This window comes from Esox lucius, chromosome 10 (genome assembly GCF_011004845.1).
Source record: "Esox lucius isolate fEsoLuc1 chromosome 10, fEsoLuc1.pri, whole genome shotgun sequence".
Taxonomy (NCBI): domain Eukaryota; kingdom Metazoa; phylum Chordata; class Actinopteri; order Esociformes; family Esocidae; genus Esox; species Esox lucius.
Window position 1 is genome coordinate 28,453,129 of NC_047578.1, and position 22,534 is coordinate 28,475,662.

The window sequence follows — 22,534 nt, forward strand, 5'->3', positions numbered from 1 at the left end:
GACATGTTTACAATTGCAGGACATTTAAGTGCTTAACGCACTGCTGCCAAGGCTTGTTCGACGATGTAAAGTGAAACATATTTTCTTTGCTGTTTTATGATTAAGAGGGTTCCAGCCAAAACAAGTTTGTTCCACTGCCATACAGGCCAAACAAGATCACTGATTTATTTTTCATATAGTAGCCTACAATCTTAAAATGTATTCTATTTCGTATTTGGCATGTTTCTCTAATACAGACAAAAGAGCGTAATCACCGAAACAGTCATAATGTCTGAGAAAACATAGCCTGGCCGTTTTATTTATATTCACGAACAAAATGAATAATAAAATAACATTAAAAAATTATTGTCTGAAACTGAAGACTGGTATTCAGATTAATTTGCATAAGAAACGCGACATGACAGGCCTACACTTCACAAACTATAACATGGTATTGATGACATTCATATCGTTGCAATGTATTTGGTCGCTGTAAAGTAAAACATATATTTGTTCTGTAGGACAAAAATCTAATAGTTTTCCGTTTGATCCAAACGATGGCTACAGTGATGATGAACGATTCTAGGAAGTGACGACGTGTTTCCTGTAGGATATCCCTTTCGGGGATAGGCGGAGATAGAGAGGGCCAGAGAGAATAAGACCGGTTGCAGTAGCCTACGGAGAACTCAACGGAGTGAAACACCGATTTGCCGGGAGAACAACGCCGAAAGAGCGGAAAAAATATCACGTTTACCGTCCGAAGAAGGTTGATCAAACGTCAAGTTCTTATTAACATGGAAACTGACCGAGCCGGAAGCTCAAACAATTTAGGTAGCATTAAAAACGTTCCGGAACAGGAGCTGTCTGTCGTCGCCGAGGCTCTGTGAAATATATTTCAGACTTGAGTCTTCGAAAATTTATATAAAATACAATTGTAAGTTATTCATGTTCTGTCGAACGAAAAGAGACACAGCGCTACGTCGTTCAACCAATGCCATTTGACAACGGGGGCAATTTGAGAGGATATCCGATTAAGGGGACCCCCAAGCGGCCCGTGTCCACATCAGCGACAGAAGCCGGGGTGTCGGCTTGTGACAGTAGTTGGGTGGAAAATCTCCCGAACGGGTGCTATCGCGCTGAATAAAATCGTCGGACGAACGGCAGTTGTGCTGAGATTTTACCATTGGGAGCCGGGGAGTATCCGGACAGAGACCTCATGAATGGAAATTGGAACTTCAGGTATTTGTGTATTCTTCTGTCAACCCCATTTATATATTGCTATTACTCACGTTAGTTGAAGTTGTTGATAGCTGACAATGGTTTAAAGGATGTTCAGTCTAACAAAAAGCAAATAAAGTATTCCTTATGTTGTTGGTGGTTAGCCTGTCCCAAAACTTTGCGTTGTTGCCTACTGAATGCGACCCGGTCACTAGTTTAGCGAACCTTCGTTGAACTACTGTCATGCGCAGGTGGCAAACTCGTCAGGTATGCCTCATCTTGAGCCTTTGAGAGTCTGATTATCTTCTGGCTGTGTTTATGGTTGACTGGGGCTTGCTTGTCTGGCACACCAGTTGGTGTCAGAGGTTTTTGGTGACGTTCCGATGTTCAGACCTTGTATGCATCAACCAATGATTGCGTGCTACGTCATCGGCTATGGTCATTGAGTGACAGATTGCGATAACGAAGTGGTTAATTTATAGATACAATACCTAGGCATTGTGATTAAAGATCTGTCAGGCTTTTGCATAGCAAGTTTTGCATGGAGAAAATGTAATTAAATGGTTCTCACCACTGGAAAAAATGAAAAATTAAGTAAGATATACTTGATAAAATCCTTGTAACAATTTGCACTAGCACTTAAGTAAATTTCACTGCTGCACTATCAAGTACAACTCACTTGCCAATATCAAGTAAAATGTACCTACAACATGAAGATATTAAGTAAATGTTAATTTAATTTTAGTTAAGTTATATTTATTTTAACTAATCAAGTAAAGTCTATTAAATTTTTTTTGTAGACAAGGATATCACTAATCAAAATATTAAATCATACTGTATTGTTTACTGTTATGAAGTAAATAAGTAGATGTTATTACAATTTCTATTTCACATTTTCAATTAATTAGTTGTATGAAGTTATATTACTCACTATAATTATGGTAATGTTGCCAATTTGCTTTTGATAAATGTTACCAAATAAGTAGTATCATTCTTTATGCATTTAATTTACTTTCATCACAAATCACACAACTAAAATACAATAAAATAATGTTTATTTTGTCAACATTAAATACCAATAAATCACTAATGTTCGCATCAACTGGTAAAGTCTGCAAACAAGCACTTTCTGGTGCATTCAGTAGAACCTCCTCTGGTTTGGAACGACATACTAGAGCCCTTATTTTAAACAAATGAAATCTCAACAGCCATAAACGTAACAGTGGCATGACTGGCATTAATCAACAACACATGTACCCCCAATGATCTCTATTGAAAAAGTCAAGTATGACTGATTGCTCACTCAAGTGTCTGCTGTTCTGTTAAACAATTCAATTCCCATTCACTGAACAGATCAAAAATATACAATAAAAATATCACTGCTAATTATTTGATTCTAGTGTATACAAAGTGTATCCCTCCCAGTGGCATATAGAAGGGTATATCACATGACAAAAACAACAGTAGATGTGGATAACCAGTAAATGAGTCAAAACTGAAGAAGGCCGCTGCAAGTGTATTTACTGTATCTGAGTGCAGGGTCCAAGGGAGCTGAAGTACAGAACCTGCCATTGTGATACCATTTAAAACACCATCTTCAACTTTAAAGCATGTACTTTTGGGGAGAGCTTACTCCCATCCAGTTCTAAGAAAAGTTTCTGAAACACCTCAAGTGTAGCCCAGTGTTGGTGGGTATGCAATGTTGAGAGCATAAACCAGCCCCATAAGCAGCGTGCAAGCTTTAGCAGTACTGCCACATCCTGGCAACATCTGCTTTCCTTCAAGAAGAATGGATACATCCACTGGATCCTCTCCATCCCCACCATGGACAACCAGGATCTTGAGGACGTGTTGAGTGGCATCACCGTGGCTGTCTTCCTACGTACAATTTACAAGAAAAATTAAAAGAAGTCTATTGAATTGTTGATTGAACAAAATTCTATAGAATAAAACTCCCTGATTCTGACTGAGAAACAAATCAAAATAGAAGTGACAGGGCAGAATGAATAAGTGCAGTTACTAAACATAGCTCAAATTACATCTGTTTGACAGTGAAACCGCCATTAGTAAACCAGAAAAGGAGCTAGGCAACCCTAGTTCAGCCCGCCTGCAATTATAGGCATAAATGTTAATGCCCCCACTGGATTCAAACCCAGGTCTCCATATTTTGATACGCATTAACATCACGCAATGTTTGAAACATTTCTTATTAAGTTTACCTCCACCACAAACAGCATCTATGACCATGGGTTTTGCCACTGGCCGTTTTAACAACTTATTAGCCAGTAATAGACTTCACTACGTGCACAATTATTAGACATCAGGGTTGGGTAGGTTACTTTTTAAATGTAATCAGTTACAGTTACAAGTTACCTGTCCACATTTGTAATCAGTAACGTAACTTTTTGATTACTCAAACTCAGTAACGTAATTTGCTTACTTTGAATTACTTTTAGATTACTTTCGTATTAAGAGGCATTAGAAAACAAATAGGAATAACCTGTAACCAACTGAACACCTTTGGTGGGATCAATCAATGTTAGAGTTTACGTAGCTGTCCAGAAACGGATTTCGCATTTTACATTACGGGTTATGTACAGTGCCTTTCGAAATGGGTTTCTAAACCATTGCTTTTTACTTCAATATTCATTCCACTTAATCCAGTTAATCCAGGCGAGCGCCTGGTGGCCGGGTTTGCCAAGGAGCCCGGTCGGGCCCGGAAAAGCAACGTGGCACCCCCCTCTCCATCCTATGGGCCCACCATTCATGGGATGAACCGCTGGGGTTGGGTGCGCTGCCATATGGATGGCAGTGAAGGCCAGGGGCCTTGACGGACCAGACCCGGGCGGCAGGGGCTGGCTCTGGGGACGTGGAACGTCACCTCTCTGTGGGGGAAGGAGCCAGAACTTGTGGGGGAGGTGTAGCGCTATCAGTTAGATCTGGTGGGGTTTACATCCACGCACAGTCTCAGTTCTGGAACCTGCAATTATTATGGTCACCAGTGATGGATTTTCAAACTGTGATTATAAACCTGAGAAACTGTGATTATAAACCTGCACTCTTAGCTTAAATTAAAAGTCAGCAGCCAATTATAACCAATAAACACAATTTTCAGAGATGCAAAGCAAACAGAATCACATGGCCTACCTGTATGGACAGAGTTGATGTGGCTGCATGAAATGCAAATAATCATCCTTTGGCAGAGTGCTTCCCAACACGCCTTTCTCCTCATATGTCGTGGTAAATTCCATACAATGTTTTATCTTGAAGGCAGCGCCATGTTACACCTATCTAACAAATAGTTGCCTAATCTATTAAACAATTCCTGTAAAAGTTATTCGGTGCAACTCGTTTTGTCTGTGTTGTTCGGTGCATTTTACGTATAAACCTTGAAACTTCAAAAAGATATAACACCAGGTAGGGCTGTTGCCTATCATTGTTCTGAGATTTATGCATTGAGTAGATATCTAAATTAAATGTAATATGACTTGGCTAATATTATTGAAGATATACTCTATTTTTACCAGCCAACCCGACCAAACAAATCCATTGAAATTTAAACTAGCGCTTCCTCCATCACAAAACTGGTTATACGCGTCCACTTTTGCGTGCATGATGGTCACATGCACAACTGAGGCGCGCAGTTCATATTTTGGTTCAAATAACTATGTTTTTATAACATTAAATAATAAACTTAAACATGTCAATTATTTCATGCACCTATTCTTTTTCAATTGAAGTAATCCAAAAGTAATCATAAATTTTTTCAAAGTATCTGTAATCCGATTACAGTATCTTTGTTGGTAACGTAACGGATTACAGTTACTTTTTTTATTACTGTATTTTCATGTAAATCCACCAGAAACAGTCGCAATATAACCATGAACAGTTTTATTTTAGGCTTACTATAATGCAGCTACTGAAGGTTGTAGCAGGCAAAGTTTGTATCTATCCAGAACAAATCCTAATGCATAATTTGCTTTGACTGTAACGAGATTCGAACGTGGGACCTATTGGTTGCAGCTCGGTCAGTCACTCAGTAAGAGACATTTGCTCTTCTTGGCTGACTCCGCTTACACGGTCCGGCAAAAATTTGGAGAACATGGCTGTACTCCACAGATTGTTGCCCCTGAATGAATGTGGCTTGAATTTTGCTTTCACACAAATTGTGTGCCTCTGTCCATTTACAGTGCAAGGAAACCTTATGGCTTTGGAAGCCCAGAGCACATTACCTTTTTGTGATTGTACTTAATTTGAATTACAGAAACATATACATGTAGTTTGTTCTTCCAGATGAAAAGCCAAAATATATACAGTGAGGGAACAAATAATTTTATCCCCTGTTGATTTTGTACATTTGCCCACTGACAAAGAAATCATTAGTCTATAATTTTAATGGTAGGTTTATTTGAACAGTGAGAGACAGAATAACAACAACAAAATCCAGAAAAAAGCATGTCAAATGTTATAAATTGATTTGCATTTTAATGAGTGAAATAAGTATTTAATCCCCTCTCAATCAGAAAGCTGTCTGGCTCACAGGTGTCTTTTATACAGGTAACGAGCTGAGATTAGGAGCACACTCTTAAAGGGAGTGCTCCTAATCTCAGCTTGTTACCTGTATAAAAGACCTCTCCACAGAAGCAATCAATCAATCCGGTTCCAAATTCTCCACCATGGCCAAGACCAAAGAGCTGTCATAGGATGTCAGGGACAAGATTGTAGACCTACACAAGGCTGGAATGGGCTACAAGCCAATCGCCAAGCAGCTTGGTGAGAAGGTGACAACAGTTGGTGCGATTATTCGCAAATGGAAGAAACACAAAATAACTCTCCGGGAGCCATCAACTTATCGTGGTGGATAAGGTGGTTTGTGTGTTCCTATGAACCTGAGGGCTGTGTTGTCTGGGCCTTACTGCTCCTGGTAGGCAAAGTGGTCTCAGGGGAGGAGCCAGACTAAGAATGGTTAAAAAAAAAATATGCACAAACGAGGAAGAGGAGGAATTACACTGCCCGGAGGAAGCCCAGGGCCCCCGTCTGGAGCCAGGCTCAGAGGGAGGGCTCGCCGGCAAGCGCCTGGTGGCCGGGTTTGCCACGGAGCCCGGTCGGGCCCGGAAAAGCAACGTGGCACCCCCCTCTCCATCCTATGGGCCCACCATTCATGGGATGAACCGCTGGGGTCGGGTGCGCTGCCATATGGATGGCAGTGATGTCCAGGGGCCTTGACGGACCAGACCCGGGCGGCAGGGGCTGGCTCTGGGGACGTGGAACGTCACCTCTCTGTGGGGGAAGGAGCCAGAACTTGTGGGGGAGGTGGAGCGCTATCAGTTAGATCTGGTGGGGTTTACATCCACGCACAGTCTCAGTTCTGGAACCGTACTCCTGGATAGGGGATGGACTTTATTCTTCTCTGGAGTTACCCAGGGAGTTAGGCATCGCGCGGGGGTTGGGATAACCCCCGGCTGAGTGCCGCTATGTTGGAGTTTACCACAGTGGATGAGAGGGTCGCCTACGGGTTGTGGGGGGGGGAATCTGACTGTAGTTTGTGCATATGCCCCAAACAGTAGTTCGGAGTATTTGACCTTCTTGGAGACCCAGAATGGAGTCCTGTATGGGGCTCCAGTAGGGGACTCCATAATTCTGCTGGGGGACTTCAACGCACACGTGGGCAATGATGGAGACACCTGGAGAGGCGTGATAGGGAGGAATGGCCTCCCTGATCTGAACTCGAGTGGTTGTTTGTTGCTAGTGTTCTGTGCTAGTCATGAATTATCTATAATGAACACCATGTTCGAACATAAGGATGCTCATAAGTCTACGTGGTACCAGAGCACCCTAGGCCGAGCTGGCCATGGTTCTCAGCCGGAAACCGATGGAGTGCCTCCTCCGGGTAGGGAATGAGGCGTTACCCCAAGTGAAGGAGTTCAAGTATCTCAGGGTCTTGTTCATGAGTGAGGGGGCAATGGAGCAGGAGATTGGCCGGAGAATTGGAGAAGCGGGGGCGGTATTGCATTCGCTTTACCGCACTGTTGTGATGAAAAGAGCTGAGCCGGAAGTCAAAGCTCTCGATATATCGGTCAATTTTCGTTCCTACCCTCATCTATGATCATGAAGGCTGGGTCATGACTGATAGAACTAGATCGCAAGTGCAAGCTGCTGAAATGGGTTTTCTCAGAAAGGTGGCTGGCTTCTCCCTTAGAGAAGCTCAGTCATCCGTGAGGAACTCTGAAGTAGAGCCGCTGCTCCTTTGCATCGAAAGGAGCCAGTTGAGGTGGTTCGGGCATCTGGTAAGGATGCCCCCAGGACGTCTCCGTAGGGAGGTGTTCCAGGCACATCCAGCTGGGAGGAGACCTCGGGGTAGGCCCAGGACTAGGTGGAGAGATTATTTAGACACTGGCCTGGGAACGCCTTGGGATCCCCCAGTCAGAGATGGCAAATGTGGCTCTGGAAAGGGAAGTTTGGGGTCCCCTGCTGGAGCTGCTGACCCCACGACCCGATACCGGATAAGCGGATGAAGATGATGAGATGAGACAAAATTACTGTCAATCTTCCTCAGCCTGGGGCTCCATGAAAGATTTCACCTCGTGGAGTTGCAATGATCATGAGAACAGTCAGGAATCAGCCCAGAACTACACGGGAGGATCTTGTCAATGATCTCAAGGCAGCTGGGACCATATTCACCAAGAAAACAATTGGTAACTCACTACGGCATGAAGGACTGAAATCCTGCAGCGCCTGCAAGGTCCCCATGCTCAAGAATGCACATGTACAGGCCTATTTGAAGTTTGCCAATAAACATCTGAATGATTCAGAAGACAACTGGGTGAAAGTGTTGTGGTCAGATGAGACCAAAATCAAGCTCTTTGGCATCAACTCAACTTGCCATATTTGGAGGAGGAGGAATGCTGCCTATGACCCCAAGAACACCATCCCCACCGTCAAAAATGGAGGTGGAAACATTATGCTTTGGGGGTGTTTTTCTGCTAAGGGGACAGGACAACTTCACCGTATCAAAGGGACGACGGACGGGGCCATGTACCATCAAATCTTGGGTGAGAACCTCCTTCCCTCAGCCAGGGCAATGAAAATGGGACATGGGTGGGTATTCCAGCATGACAATGACCCAAAACACACGGCCAAGGCAACTAAGGAGTGGCTCAAGAAGAAGCACATTAAGGTCCTGGAGTGGCCTAGCCAGTCTCCAGACCTTAATTCCATAAAAAATCTGTGGAGGGAGCTGGAGGTTCGAGTTGCTTAACATCAGCCTCAAAACCTTAATGACATGGAGAAGATCTGCAAAGAGGAGTGGGACAAAATCCCTCCTGAGATGTGTGCAAACCTGGTGGCCAACTACAAGAAACATCTGACTTCTGTGATTGCCAACAAGGATTTTGCCACCAAGTACTAAGTCATGTTTTGCAGTGGGGTCGAATACTTTTCACTCATTAAAATGCAAATCAATTTATACCATTTTTGACATGTTTTTCGGGATTATTTTTGTTGTTATTCTGTCTCTCACTGTTCAAATAAACCTACCATTAAAATTATAGTCTGATAATTCCTTTGTCAGTGGGCAAACATACAAAATCAGCAGGGGATAAAAAAAGATATTCCCTCACTGTAAGATTTTGTTTTCTTTTTCAATGTGCCATTTGGGCCATCGTTGAGCGTAATATCTCCATTCCTTCCCCTGCCTTCCTCTTTTACTTTTACTTGCACTTTAAATTATAACACAAACATTTTAAACCATGTCATAAGAAAATGCTTCTCCAGGCAATCTTCAAAAAGTTCCTCTTCTTTCTCGCCAAGGTACAATATAAGGCTGCAGATAACAGCTTCACGTCTCATCTCAAAGCTTTGGGTCTATGAACAAATTAATTTTGTGTCAATACTGAACTATTATTCATAGAATAAGTGGGAACACGAGCATACATGTGCAAAAGCAGTGATATGAGCGCATGGAGCACCATTTGTGAAAAATGGAACATCAGGGGCATCGAATCTACTGAGTGTGAGGATTTGTGCTGTATATGCGTATGCATAGGGCCGTGTGTGTGAGAGACAGTAGGTCCATCTCCCGGCCAAAAATTTGAACAAGCACACCTGACTCAGTTTGTCCAGGAACAGCCTAAGCTTGGTCCCCACGACACCTCCTTTGGCCTTCATCAGGACAATACGTTTTGGTGTGTAGCGGACAAGTTTGTAACACTGAACTCTCTCCCTTGTCTCTTCCCGGGTATGTGCTTAACAAAAGTAACCACTATACGTAACGGCTGGATTCTTAGAGAAGGGATGGTAAATTCTGTACAGGGTGTTTTTAACCATGTTGATTTTAATGAGCTGCGGGTAATGTTCAACAAAATTGTGTTTCTGAATCAATTTACCTTCTGGAAAAACACTGCTAAATATATGTGTATGCTCAGCAATCAGGCTGTCTAGGTCAGTGTCTCCCAACCTTTTTCAGTTACTGTACCCCCAAAATGTTTTTGCACTGCTTTCAGTACCCCTGAAGTACCCCCTCATGTTAATTTCACTAGTAAGTCTATGGTGTCATGAGTGTTTTCAAGTACCCCCTGTGGAGAGGCCAAGTACCCCCAGGGGTCCTAGTACCCCTGGTTGGGAACCACTGATCTAGGAGACCAATGCTTTCATCTGTGTGTGTGTGTAGGTGACATAACCTACTCAACAACATCTTTGAGTGTCATCAATAAATCTCCAGACTGGCACTAGTTTTTCCACTTGGATGTGGAGGAAAGTAGTTCACCTCTGCTCTCCTTGGTCTCTTGCATTTCTTTGCAGGATTTCTCTCACCAAGGGTTTTGCTTTTCAAAGAGTTTATATCAAGCTCAGGACAAGGAACATCACGCCTTCTCATTTTAGAACGGTAATTAGACATTTTGTATTTAAGACACTGCTGCCACCCATACATGCCTGAAAAGGAGGTTCCAGGCTCCCTTAGGCATGCATGATTTGTTGTCAGAGCTTCTACAACTGTCTGTATTTGAAGACCAGTGGGATAGGCAGTATAGTGGGATATTGCACCGGCAAATTTCTCATGTATGTCTGAGTTCATGCTTGGATTCTGAAGGAGTGAGCCATCACTTTCATAAGCCTTGTTTCTAGCTTGAAGGGGCATGTCCAGAGTATGTGAAAACGTGGGTATCACAAAATTAGTTGGCCACGGTTGTGATCAATACTCTTTGGGCTCTGGTAAAATGGAAAAGTCGATTGAACTAACTGAGGAACTGTCATCCTGGAAAGACAGATCCTGTAGCACTGAAACCGTAGCCTCATTGAAGGGAGTCAATGTGAGGATAACAGAAGGTTCTGTTTTAACCTGTTAGATTGTGTCTTTGTCCTTAACCATATCTGCAGTTGAAAATGATCCATTGCAGCTGCCAAAAGTTTGTCCACAGGCAGTTTTTCCACATCTGGCAGGGTTAACTTGTGAACTTTAGTCTCTTCAATAATAACATGTAGTTGAGTTGGGGCAGACATCACAGCCTTGGGCAAGCAGAAATGCAAGAGAAAACAAAGTACAAAGACATGATTCGTTAAGACAAGACCATATGATTAATGCATGCTCTAGACAGATCAGAAAAAGTATACAATAAATATATATATTTTTTAACAAATTTATATCTGGAATACACAAAGTCCTTACAAGGTGTTGCATAACAATAAGGCATAAGTTGGTTTCAAAAAAAGTACAGTGACTTTACCTAGTTTGACAAGCAGATGTGGTGTTTCAGAGAAACCATTCGACCCCATCCCATTGCATATGTAGCCAATGGGTATGTGTCAGTGAGTTGACTCCTCAACTAGATCCATAATCATTACTTTGACTATGCTTGTGGACATCTAAAATACTCACAGTACCATGTATTTTGCATTTTCACTACAAACACTAAGCTGTCACGAACAACGATGATTTGTAATATCTCAGCAAAGTCGGGCAACCCACCAGTGGAGCCATATACTATAACTGCTGGGGAGGAATGGCCTCCCTGATCTGAACTCGAGTGCCAATACCATAACTGGTGCCTTGAAATTTGGCCTTGTTTGTCAAATGATCAACTTTCTCTTCAGGACATTTCTGTGATCGAAATTATTGTATGTTCTTAATTACAACTACTAATCGAACTTGGATACAGAGACAGCAGGGTTTTTTACATTTGAACCATGGATGCAATCATGGATTTTTTTTTTTTTTTTTGCCATAGCCTTCAAAATGTTACGAAAGCAGCTAGTCTGTCTCACTATTTTCATAAAGCTGTGCTTAGCTTCAAAACTCATTGTCCATAAGGACAGTAATGGGCCGAATGCTTTAATGAGCTGTGGGTAATGCTCAACAGAATTGTGTTTCTGAATCAATTTACCTTCTGGAAAAACACTGCTAAATCTGTCTATGCTCAGCAATCAGGTGACCAATGCTTTCATCTGTGTGTGTAGGTGACATAACCAATTCAACAACATCTTTGCGTGTCATGAAAACTGCCATGCCTGTTCTTCTTCTTGTACTTTGTGGCCAATCATAAGTGGAAGCAGCCTCAGTAAGTACGAATTTTCATGTGCGTTACCACCAATGGTTTTACTGGAGGCAAAGGTTGATGGTATATGTCTGGGGCAATTTGTCCTGTCTTTGACTTATATGGGAAATGCTTGATGATCCTATTAAGCTCTTCAAAGAGAGAAATATATTTTCTTTATAAAGATATCTAAACACAATGCCAATTCTACAGGTACAATACCCTCAAGTAAATCATGCAGTACATCAGGTGGGTAACCTGTTGTCACATGAAAATGATTTAATCTTTCTGTAATTGCACAATGCCTTTTATCTCTGTGGCAATGGGTGTCACAAGCCAATGCTGCTTCAACATCCAACTGGTGTTGCTTTTTGTTCTAACAGGGAACGCTCCTGTTCTGACTTCAAGTTCCTGAAACTGGGGCCGATCTCCGACACAAAATCTGCAAATGTATGATGCACTGAAACATTCAACAAATCCCCCCACTGCATGGGCACCAAAGTTATCGGCAATCACCGAAAACACAGTGCCCTTTTTAATTTTTTCCAAACAAGGTACAGAAAGAACATCTTCAAAGCAGTTAATAAAGGCTCTAACACTCGAGGATAGCCAAATCTTAGTGTCATCTGCCTTACATAAAACATCCAAGTAAATTGATGATAATGTAGACCTTATACTGACGGAATATCAGATAACACCCAGTAGACTTTGTGCTCCTTAAGAGAGGTTCCTAAAGGAATACATATTTCAAAATCATCAGAGTAGAGTAGAAGTGAGTCTTAACTCCTCTCCAGAATAGAAATTGGTTTTCCTTGAAGTGGGAACCATCACGAAAACGAATATACTGACATGAAGAACCAAAATGACTTGCACTCTTCAACACCTTCTCCTGAATGTCACAATTTCTCAGAATTTGTGACAAGGATTGCAAAATTGGTACATACTGGAACGTCTTTCCCTCTTTCGCATCGAAAGTTACTCTAACGGTTCAACAATAGAGGTTCTTTTAAGTACCCATTTCTTTTGTACGCTGTGCCAAGAGGACCTTCTTCACTAAAGGCTGCACTAATAGGATTTAACAGACAAATGCTATTTACCAAATCTGTAATCAGCTCTTCAACAGTGCCGTTATGAGTTTGTAATGTGTTATGGACAATGTTTTAGACTATGGGTGCAGATGCTGAACATGTAAAAAATGTGAGCTCCTCTACAATCTCTACTATACATCTAACAGGCACACTGAAGATGCAGTCAAATTAAAAGTAATCTGGACAAGTGTTTCATCAGAAGTAACTTTCATCTACCAACCAACTGCTATCTTGTTGCCTGCCTTGAATACATCTGAAATATGGTATGTCAGTATGTTCAAAATCTTAAAGGCACTGAGGATAGTGCTTTCAAATTTTATGTGAAGCAAAAGTTGAATATATATTAGTACTATAGTCACAATATTTAAAAACATGAACAGTTTCGTGCTTTTTCAGGTGAGCGCCAAGGTGTTCAAAATATTTCTTGTATGTGAAAAGTACATGAATTACATAAAAGACATGAAAATGAAACAATTTGCCCTAACTGTTCAGTTTATGTATGGTCTCTAGACAAATGTGTGCAAAGTGCACCCCAACCTTTAAATGAACAAGGACAATCTGAGTACAAGCAGGGTAGAGAATGCCCTTGACCAGTGTGTAGATGTTTCAATCTATAATGCTTTAAGAGCTTTAAACGTTTTGATGTCCTGAAGTTGCAATTTTTGCATGACCATCTCATAACATAGGAGGCATACTGTTTGTCGCTGATGACACCAACGTTGAAACCTGTCAATTTGTCTTCATCCCTAGACCTCAACTGTCCACTGTATTTGGCTTGTCCTACGAGTAAGGATCCCCCTGTAAATGAACAGACACAATGTGATATATTAAAACGGTTAGCTAAAACAAACATTCATTTTAATCTTGTACAAAACGTATTAATACTTAATTGAATGTTTCATTTAAGTAAATTGTTTCCATAATGCCATAAAAGGCACGTTTACCATACTGGTTGGATCTGCCTAGCGTAGCGTCGTTAGCTAAAGTTAGTTATCTAGCAACGGGATAGCAGACATTAGCGCTGCCGTCTGATACCATAGACATAAGTAATGTATATTGCATCAAGCAAACATAAATCAAACTATCAAAATGAACACCGACATCTATCACAAATCAAACACAGAAAAGCAATAATAATTTACCTGAGATAACACAGCCTTTCAGCACCTCTGTGAAAAACCCAACCGTATTAGATCCAATTCTACTCAATTCACCAGGATCTTGTCTTATCCAAAAGCGCATTCGCAGATTCAAACGCAGTGCTTTCAGATTAACATTTACTCAGTATTTTGGGGTGTATGGGCAGCGACTATAAAACATTTAAATAGAATGAGTAAATCTGTATTAAAACATACTCTTCCCAAAAAATATTTACATGAATAAAATGTGAATATACTGACATTTTTACTTTTATCTTAGTTTACCACAAAGTTACTTTTTTCAGTGTAGTTGGATTTAGGCTGTTTACGCAGACTGCTCATTTCTATTTTTCTCTCCACTAATTAGTGTTTTTACCAATCACTCAAGTTCTTTCACATGAGCTCTTCAGAGCTTTTGTTCTAAAAACACCACGGGGTCCGGCCGGGCTCAGCCCGAAGGAGCGACGTGGGGCCGCCTTCCCGTGGGCTCACCACCTGCAGGAGGGACCATAAGGAGTCGGTGCGTAGAGGATCGGGAGGCAGTCGAAGGCGGGGGCCTCGACAACCCGATCCCTGGACACGGAAACTAGTTCTAGGGACGTGGAACGTCACCTTTCTGGTGGGGAAGGAGCCTGAGATTGTGCGTGAGGTTGAGAGGTTCCGACTAGAGAGTCTGGATCACCTCTATTCACGGCTTGGGCTCTGGAACCACACTCCTTGAGAGAGGATGGACTCTTCACCACTCTGGAGTTGCCCATGGTGAGAGGCGGCGGGCTGGTGTGGGTTTGCTTATAGCCCCCCAGCTCTGCCGCCATGTGTTGGAGTTTACCCCGGTGAACGAGGGGGTCGTTTCCCTGCGCCTACGGGTCAGGGATAGGTCTCTCACTGTTGTTTGTGCCTACAGGCCGAACGGCAGTGCAGAGTACCTGGCTTTCTTGGAGTCTCTGGGAGGGGTGCTGGAAAGTGCTCCGACTGGGGACTCTATCATTCTACGGGGGGACTTCAACGCCCACATGGGCAACGACAGTGACACCTGGAGGGCTGTGATTGGGAGGAACGGCCCCCCTGATCTGAACCCGAGCGGTGTTCAGTTATTGGACTTCTGTGCTAGTCACAGTCCATAACGAACACCATGTTCAAGCATAAGGGTGTCCATTAGTGCACGTGGCACCAGGACACCCTAGCCCGTAGGTCGATGATCAACTTTGTTGTCGTTTCATCTGACCTGTGGCCGTATGTCTTGGACACTCTGGTAAAGAGAGGGGCGGAGCTGTCAACTGATCACCACCTGGTGGTGAGTTGGATCCGATGGCGGGGGAGGAAGCTGGACAGACTCGGCAGACCCAAGCGTACTGTAAGGGTCTGCTGGGAACGTCTGGCCGAGTCTCCTGTCAGAGAGATCTTTAACTCACACCTCCGGCAGAGCTACAACTGGATTCCGAGGGAGGCTGGAGATATTGAGTCCGAGTGGACCATGTTCTCCACCTCCATTGTCGAAGCGGCCGCTTGGAGCTGTGGCCGTAAGGACTCCGGTGCCTGTCGAGGCGGCAATGCCCGAAATCCCGGTGGCGGACACCGGAAGGAAGGGATGCCGTCAAGCTGAAGAAGGAGTCCTATCAGGCCTGGTTGGCTTGTGGGACTCCTGAGGCAGCTGACGGGTACCGGCAGGCCAAGCGGAAAGCAGCCCGAGAGGGAAACCGTGCCCTACCAACGCTAATTACGGTGGAGGTGGGCAGATGTTGACCTTAACTGGGGATGTCGTCGGGCGGTGGAAGGAGTACATCAAGTATCTCCTCAATTCCGCCGTCACATCTTCCATTGAGGAAGCAGAGGCTGAGGGCTCAGAGGTGGACTCGTCCATCACCCGGGCTGAAGTTACTGAGGTGGTCAAGAAACTCCTCGGTGGCAAGGCACCGGGGGTGGATGAGATTCGCCCTGAGTACCTCAAGTCTCTGGATGTTGTGGGGCTGTCTTGGTTTTCAACTGTGTCCCTCGCGGCATCCTGTGGAGGGTGCTTCGGGAGTATGGGGTCCTGGGTCCTTTGCTAAGGGCTGTCAAGTCCCTGTACGACCGAAGCAGGAGCTTGGTTCGCATTGCCGGCAGTAAGTCAGACATGTTCCCAGTGCATGTTGGACTCCGGCAGGGCTGCCCTTTGTCGCTGGTTCTGGTCGTAATTTTTATGGACAGATTTTCTAGGCGCAGCCAGGGGCCGGAGGGTGTCAGGTTTGGGGACCACACGATTTCGTCTCTGCTCTTTGCGGATGATGTTGTCGTGTTGGCCCCTTCAAACCAGGACCTTCAGCATGCACTGGGACAGTTTGCAGCCGAGTGTGAAGCGGTTGGGATGAAAATCAGTACCTCCAAATCCGAGGCCATGGTCCTCAGTCGGAAAAGGGTGGCTTGCCCAATTCAGGTTGGTGGAGAGTTCTTGCCTCAAGTGGAGGAGTTTAAGTATCTAGGGGTCTTGTTCATAAGTGAGGGAAGAATGGAACGGGAGATTGACAGACGGATCGGTGCAGCTTCTGCAGTAATGTGGTCGATGTATCGGTCTGTCGTGGTGAAGAAAGAGCTGAGCCGCAAGGCGAAGCTCTCGATTTACCGGTCAATCTACGTTTTTACTCTCACCTATGGTCATGAGCTTTGGGTCATGACCGAAAGGACAAGATCCCGGATACAGGCGGCCGAAATTAGCTTTCACCGCAGGGTGGCTGAGCGATCCCTTAGAGAGAGGGTGAGAAGCTCGGTCACCCGGGAGGAGCTCAGAGTACAGCCGCTGCTCCTCCAGACCTAGGACACACTGGAGGGACTATGTCTCCCGGCTGGCCTGGGAACGCCTCGGTGTCCCCCTGGAAGAGTTAGAGGAAGTGTCTAGGGAGAGGGAAGTCCGGGCATCTCTGCTTAGACTGCTGGCCCCGGATAAGCGGAAGAAGATAAAACATCATGTAGATTGCTTGAAACAACAAGTATAAAACAAACTGATTATGGAAGCATCAGTCATTTCTGAGAAATTAAAAGCAATCACAAAGATTACCCTGCATAAGATATGCTGCCAACAAGTGGATCAGGCAACAGTGTTTCAGACACCGCATTGCAGTAATCTTTTTTTTATATTCTAGAGTTTGAGCTTAAAATTACAGAAAAATCCCATTCATAGTGCATATTTGGATATTTATCAATATCTAATGATTTTAGGAAAAAATATTGTGTTCGTGTTTTTTGCCATATCGTCCGGCCCTATCAAACGTTCTTATCCAGAGCGACTTACAGTAGACTGCATACTGACTTTGGGTGACTGCATGCATACCGACTGCATTCGCTGGAGTGGTTTGTTTTAATTCCAATCACAGGCCGATACTAATCATATGCTGGTCCTATCTGTTTAAAAAAATATATTTTTAAATGTTCTAGGCAGTAAGAGCATTGAAGATGGGTCCTGGCTAGGTCTTCCAGCATGACAACGAACCAAAACACATAGCCAGGGCAACTAAGGAGTGGCTCCATAAAATAGAAGATCTTACAATGTGATTTTCTGGATTTTTGTTTTAGATTCAGTCATTCACAGTTGAAGAGTACCTATGCAATGTCGCAATGTCGATGCTGAAACGAAATATTGTGCAGCCCTAACGTATACTTCAAATTTCTTCAAAGTTCACACAGCAACTGGTACCATCAATTTGTCTAACTCTGGGTATGTAGGAACATATCTAAAATCTGGAAATCACCAAGAATCCCTTTAACTTGGAAGTCTGCACCATAATCTTAACACACTGGGGGGAATGCATTCTCCACTCTTCTACCTTGATTGAGCTCACAAACGCCCAAGCCACCAGAAGGAGTTGGTAGAGTACAGTCCAATGAGGCAAGGCACCCATATTTCATTCCCCATTTCACTTGCCTCTGTGGGAACCCGGGTAAACATGAGGGCAGGATTTAAACCATGGTCTCATGATGATGCAGTGAACTGTAAAACAGTGATTTTACCAGTGCACCATTCAAGTTGTCTCTAAATAGTTTTCCGTTTGTAAATTTAGAATTCTGACAATGGAGCACTGTAATATATGCATTTTTAGCAAAAGTAATGGATGGAGGAGGGTGTAGCTTTCAAAATTGAAGTTTTATTTTAATTAAAAACTCAAACGCCAATTCCTGTAGGCATTTGGCGGTCCTAATTAATCAGGGGCAAATACTTGGGGAGTCGGAACAGTGAAAGGTGATCAGACTGTCCCAGATGGGGGAGGGGAAAAGCTTTGTAAGCCTCCGGAATGTTTATACAGTTGTGCTCATAAGTTGGCATACCCTGGCAGAAATTGACATTTTGGCATTTTTTCTGAAAATATGACTGATCATGCAAAGAAAATGTATTTTATTTAAGGATAGTGATCATATGAAGCCATTTATTATCACATAGTTGTTTGGCTCATTTGTAAATCATAATGATTACAGAAATCACCCACATGGCCCTGATCAAAAGTTGACATACCCTTGAATGTTTGGCCTTGTTATAGACACACAAGGTGACACACACAGGTGAAAATGGCAATTCAAGGTGAATTTCCCACACCTGTGGCTTTTTAAATTGCAATTAGTGTATTTGTATAAATAGTCAATGAGTTTGTTAGCTCTCACATGGATGCACTAAACAGGCTACACACTGAGCCATGGAGAGCAGAAAATAACTGTCAAAAGACCTGCGCAACAAGGTAATGGAACTTTATAAAGATGGAAAAGGATATCAAAATATATCAAAAGCCTTGCAAATGCCAGTCAGTACTGTTCAATCACTTATTAAGAAGTGGAAAATTTGAGGATCTCTTGATACCTAGCCAAGTCAGGTAGACCAAGAAAGATTGTCTCCTGACCTTAATATCATCTAGCCACTCTGGGGAGATCTCAAACGTGCGGTTCATGCAAGACAACCAAAGACTTTGCATGACCTAGAGCCATTTTGCCAAGACAAATGGGCAGCTATACCATCTGCAAGAATTCGGGGACAGAATTACAGAAGAGTGCACACTGTCATTGACAGTAAAGAGGGTAATACACAGTTTTAAGAACTAAGGGTATGCAGACTTTTGAACAGGGGTCAGTTTATTTTTTATTTGTTGCCAAGTTTTATTTTATGATTGTGCCATTCTGTTATGATCTACAGTTGAATGTGTATCCCATAAGAAATAAAAGACGTTTTGCCTGCACACTCATGTTTTCTTTACAAATAGTACATATTTTACCTCCATGGGTATGCAAACTTTTGAGCACAACTATACACATGGTGTAGTGTATTTTATCCTCTGGTGGGGCAGGAGACATTTAGATGGAAAAACTGTTGGGAAAAACTGTTTTCAGATTTGAGTGGTTGAAATCCCCTCCAACCACAAAAGCACCATCCGGATGTGCGGTTTGCTAATAGCAGCCTGCAGTTCTCTTATTGTTAGTTTAGCATCTGGGGTTATGTAGGCTGCAGTAACAACAAAAGATGTAAACTTCCGAGGCAAGTAAAAAGAACCTAGTCATCATGTACTCCAGATTGATTGAGCGACTCCCAGTTATGTTAGTGTGTACACACCATGCTTTGTTTACATAAATGCACAGCCCACCTCCTATGGTCTTACCAGCGTCCTCTGCCATTTGATCAGCCTGGAAGCTCTATTTGAATCTATTTTAATATTGGGAATCTACTTCCCTGAATTTCATTTGGTGTGTCTGTCATCTTTTGCACCTCTCTCCTAGAGTGTCTCTGTGTTCTGGATTGGGATGCTTAGAGTTACTCCCTACTTTCTGGGACGGCAGCCAAAAGCCGTCTTATCTATTTGACTCCTCTCACTATCCTTTAACTGGACTCATTCAAACTTAACCAACAGACCACCTTCACAATATTTTCAAACAATTGAATGAAACCACTTTAAAGAAAACTATGTTTACACAAATAATTACCCAAAACTTGACCAAAACCTTTGTCCACTGTTGAATACTTTCTCGTGGCACTTTGTCTTATCTGGCTATTTGTCAAATCTTTGTCTTATCTGGCTATTTTCTTCATTAACCCTTCTTCCAATCTATCCAGACGTCCCTTTTCTAGAACTCGAGCAAATATCACTATCATCTACTGTCAATTTATCCACTATGCGCATCACTCCCAATGAGTCTCCTTTCACACACTTCCTTACAAACAGACAGGAATTCTCTTAAAACACAATTTACTCTACTCCTCACTTCTCCTTGACAACAAACAATTCAACACTTCTCTCAACAGTTCTCTCTCAAACTCCCCGTCCATTTCAACCTGACTTATGTTACTGTGAGTCCCAGACTCAGAATAATTAACAAATGATTAACGGGTCCCTGACCCAACACTTTTTGGGACTTGAACCCAGTTCTCTTATAAAAATTCGGGGAGTTCCAAACTTCCTGGGCCTCTAACCCAGCTGAACGTGTCCCTGACCCAACACTTTTGGGACTTGAACCCAGTTCTCTTTTAAAAAATTCGGGGAGTTCCAAACTCCCTGGGCCTCTAACCCAGCTGAACGGGTCCCTGACCCAACACTTTTGGGACTTGAATCCAGTTTTCTTATAAAAAATATGGGGAGTTCCAAACTCCCCGGGCCTCTAACCCAGCTGAACCTTTACACACAATAAGTATTTCGTACACCGTCCCCGTCGGGAAGTGGCGTAGGGTAGTCAACCCTAGAACGATTAACGGTCCTCTAACCCGACTTACAGTGAGACTCTAACTCACACACCGGTAACGGGCCTCTAACCCGACTTACAGTGATACTCTAACTCACACACCGGTAACGGGCCTCTAACCCGACTTACAGTGAGACTCTAACTCACAGACCGTTCCTCTGACCTCCTGAATTTAAACCAGTATACCAATACGTTTTCCACAGGTTCAAAATTTAGTTCATAGCCAATATGCAGATTTAGATATAACAGGCTCTGCTTACCTTTATCATGAGCCGGCTCGGAACCTGTGAATCTCGCGTAGGTCAGGTCAATTACCGTATCGTATATCCATTTATTACAGAAGCTTCTGGAGACAAGTGTCGCCGCACAATGTCTAAGGATCAACAGTCAAAACATCATTTTTATACTTCTACTACGCCCAAAAAGATAGAGGCGTTAACTTACAAAGCAAGTGTGTCCTTGGCCCAATCCCAGTTCTATTCCTTATAGGATAACTACAAGTACCCCCCTTGCCCCCCTTGTGGTGTCTGTGTTGTCTGTCCGACTGTGTGTGCGCCTCTAACCTGTGTCCTGTTTCTCACAAAACAGACATACTAAATCTTTCTCTCCCCGGCAACCGCTTAAACAGGGTTTCCTATACTCCTACTTGCTCCTTCAGTTTCAGCTCATATTACAAACAATTAATATTCTGCTTCATTGGTTACAACAGTTTATAACAGTTCACTAACTAATACAATCAATACATCTACACTTGTCAGCTATATAGTGTTTGTCATGCTGTACTGAGTGAATAAACTGAGAACAATTAAGTAACCTACTGCCAATTTGCAAAGTCTGGGTTGACACCGAGGCTTGCGTTGTACACGTCGTTGTCATCTGTTCAAAAATAAGTGGATTTAAAATATAAAAGATGTGTGGATGCGGCAGAAAGAATTGTCGGTTTTGTGAGGAGTAAAAGCAAATTCTATATTCCAAACGAAAAGAGGTGGCCTGGCAGTCTCAACCCCTAGATGTACAAAGAAAATTCACCTAACGTATTTTCTCGTCCTCCATCTCGTTTTGACCTGCGTATGCTGCTGCGATTCCTTTTTGTCGTTCAAAACACGACCCTGATCCTCGATTATTGAAATCAGAGGAGAAACCACTAGTATAATTGACTTGTCCATTTTCAGTTTCAATAAATCGCAGACTGTCGGCCATGCCTGAGAAATTAAACTTTTACCATTGCCTGTAGGAAGGCATGACAAAACATCTCTTTTTTTCAGAACAACATTTCAGCAGAGAAGTTGTAATGGCTGAAATGACTCTGTTATGAATAGAGCACAGTTATTTCGAAACAGAATAACATTTTCCTCCCTCTTTACGTATTAACCTAGGTAAGAACTTTCAGTAAATGTGTTCTATCCAGTTGAAAGAATTAATGAGACCACCTTCCACAAGCCTGTGAGTCAGAGGCGGAGTTTTCGCTGACGCAAAAAGTGCCCTCTCCAGACAGCTCCTGCTTAAGTCAAGCACTGACTATGGATGGTTCAGAGGCTGAAAAAAGAGAAATGCGGTAAAGACAAGAATATAAATTGATGGCATTAATGATTTAAAATTAATCACATGCATTAACACTAGCACTGCTATTATTTATTATTTTGATAATCGACTATTCTATGCATAACGTGCCTGATTATTCTAATAAACGAAAAGAAAGAAACATGGTTGGCAGTCTGTGGTGTAGCTTTTTACATTGAACAAAACTATAAACAACATGTAAAGTAATGTTTCATGAGCTGAAATAAAACATTCCAGACATTTTTATACGGGCACTTCTGTATTACTAATCATGTGACATCCATAAATGAGGACCTATTTAATCTGTCTATGGCCAGATTTCCTTCTAGGAGCTATA

At 42.8% G+C, this 22,534-nt stretch overlaps 1 protein-coding gene and 1 long non-coding RNA gene across 2 annotated transcripts in view; one reads left to right on the forward strand and one right to left on the reverse strand.

The window, feature by feature from the left end:
- The first annotated feature begins 590 nt into the window (after window positions 1-590).
- The window catches only part of ago3b (argonaute RISC catalytic component 3b), a 73,170-nt gene continuing 51,226 nt past the window's right edge, over window positions 591-22,534 (forward strand). Inside the window, exon 1 of the mRNA XM_013132700.4 lies at window positions 591-1,218. Coding sequence (XP_012988154.1) covers window positions 1,200-1,218 — 19 coding nt within the window. The 5' untranslated portion in view covers window positions 591-1,199. The remainder of the gene's footprint in view (window positions 1,219-22,534) is intronic.
- Window positions 2,263-22,183, reverse strand: LOC105009146. Its single transcript, XR_002196426.2, has 4 exons — window positions 21,667-22,183; window positions 21,456-21,513; window positions 13,510-13,612; window positions 2,263-3,075 (listed from the first exon to the last, which is right to left on the reverse strand). It is a non-coding gene; the product is annotated as an uncharacterized LOC105009146 (long non-coding RNA).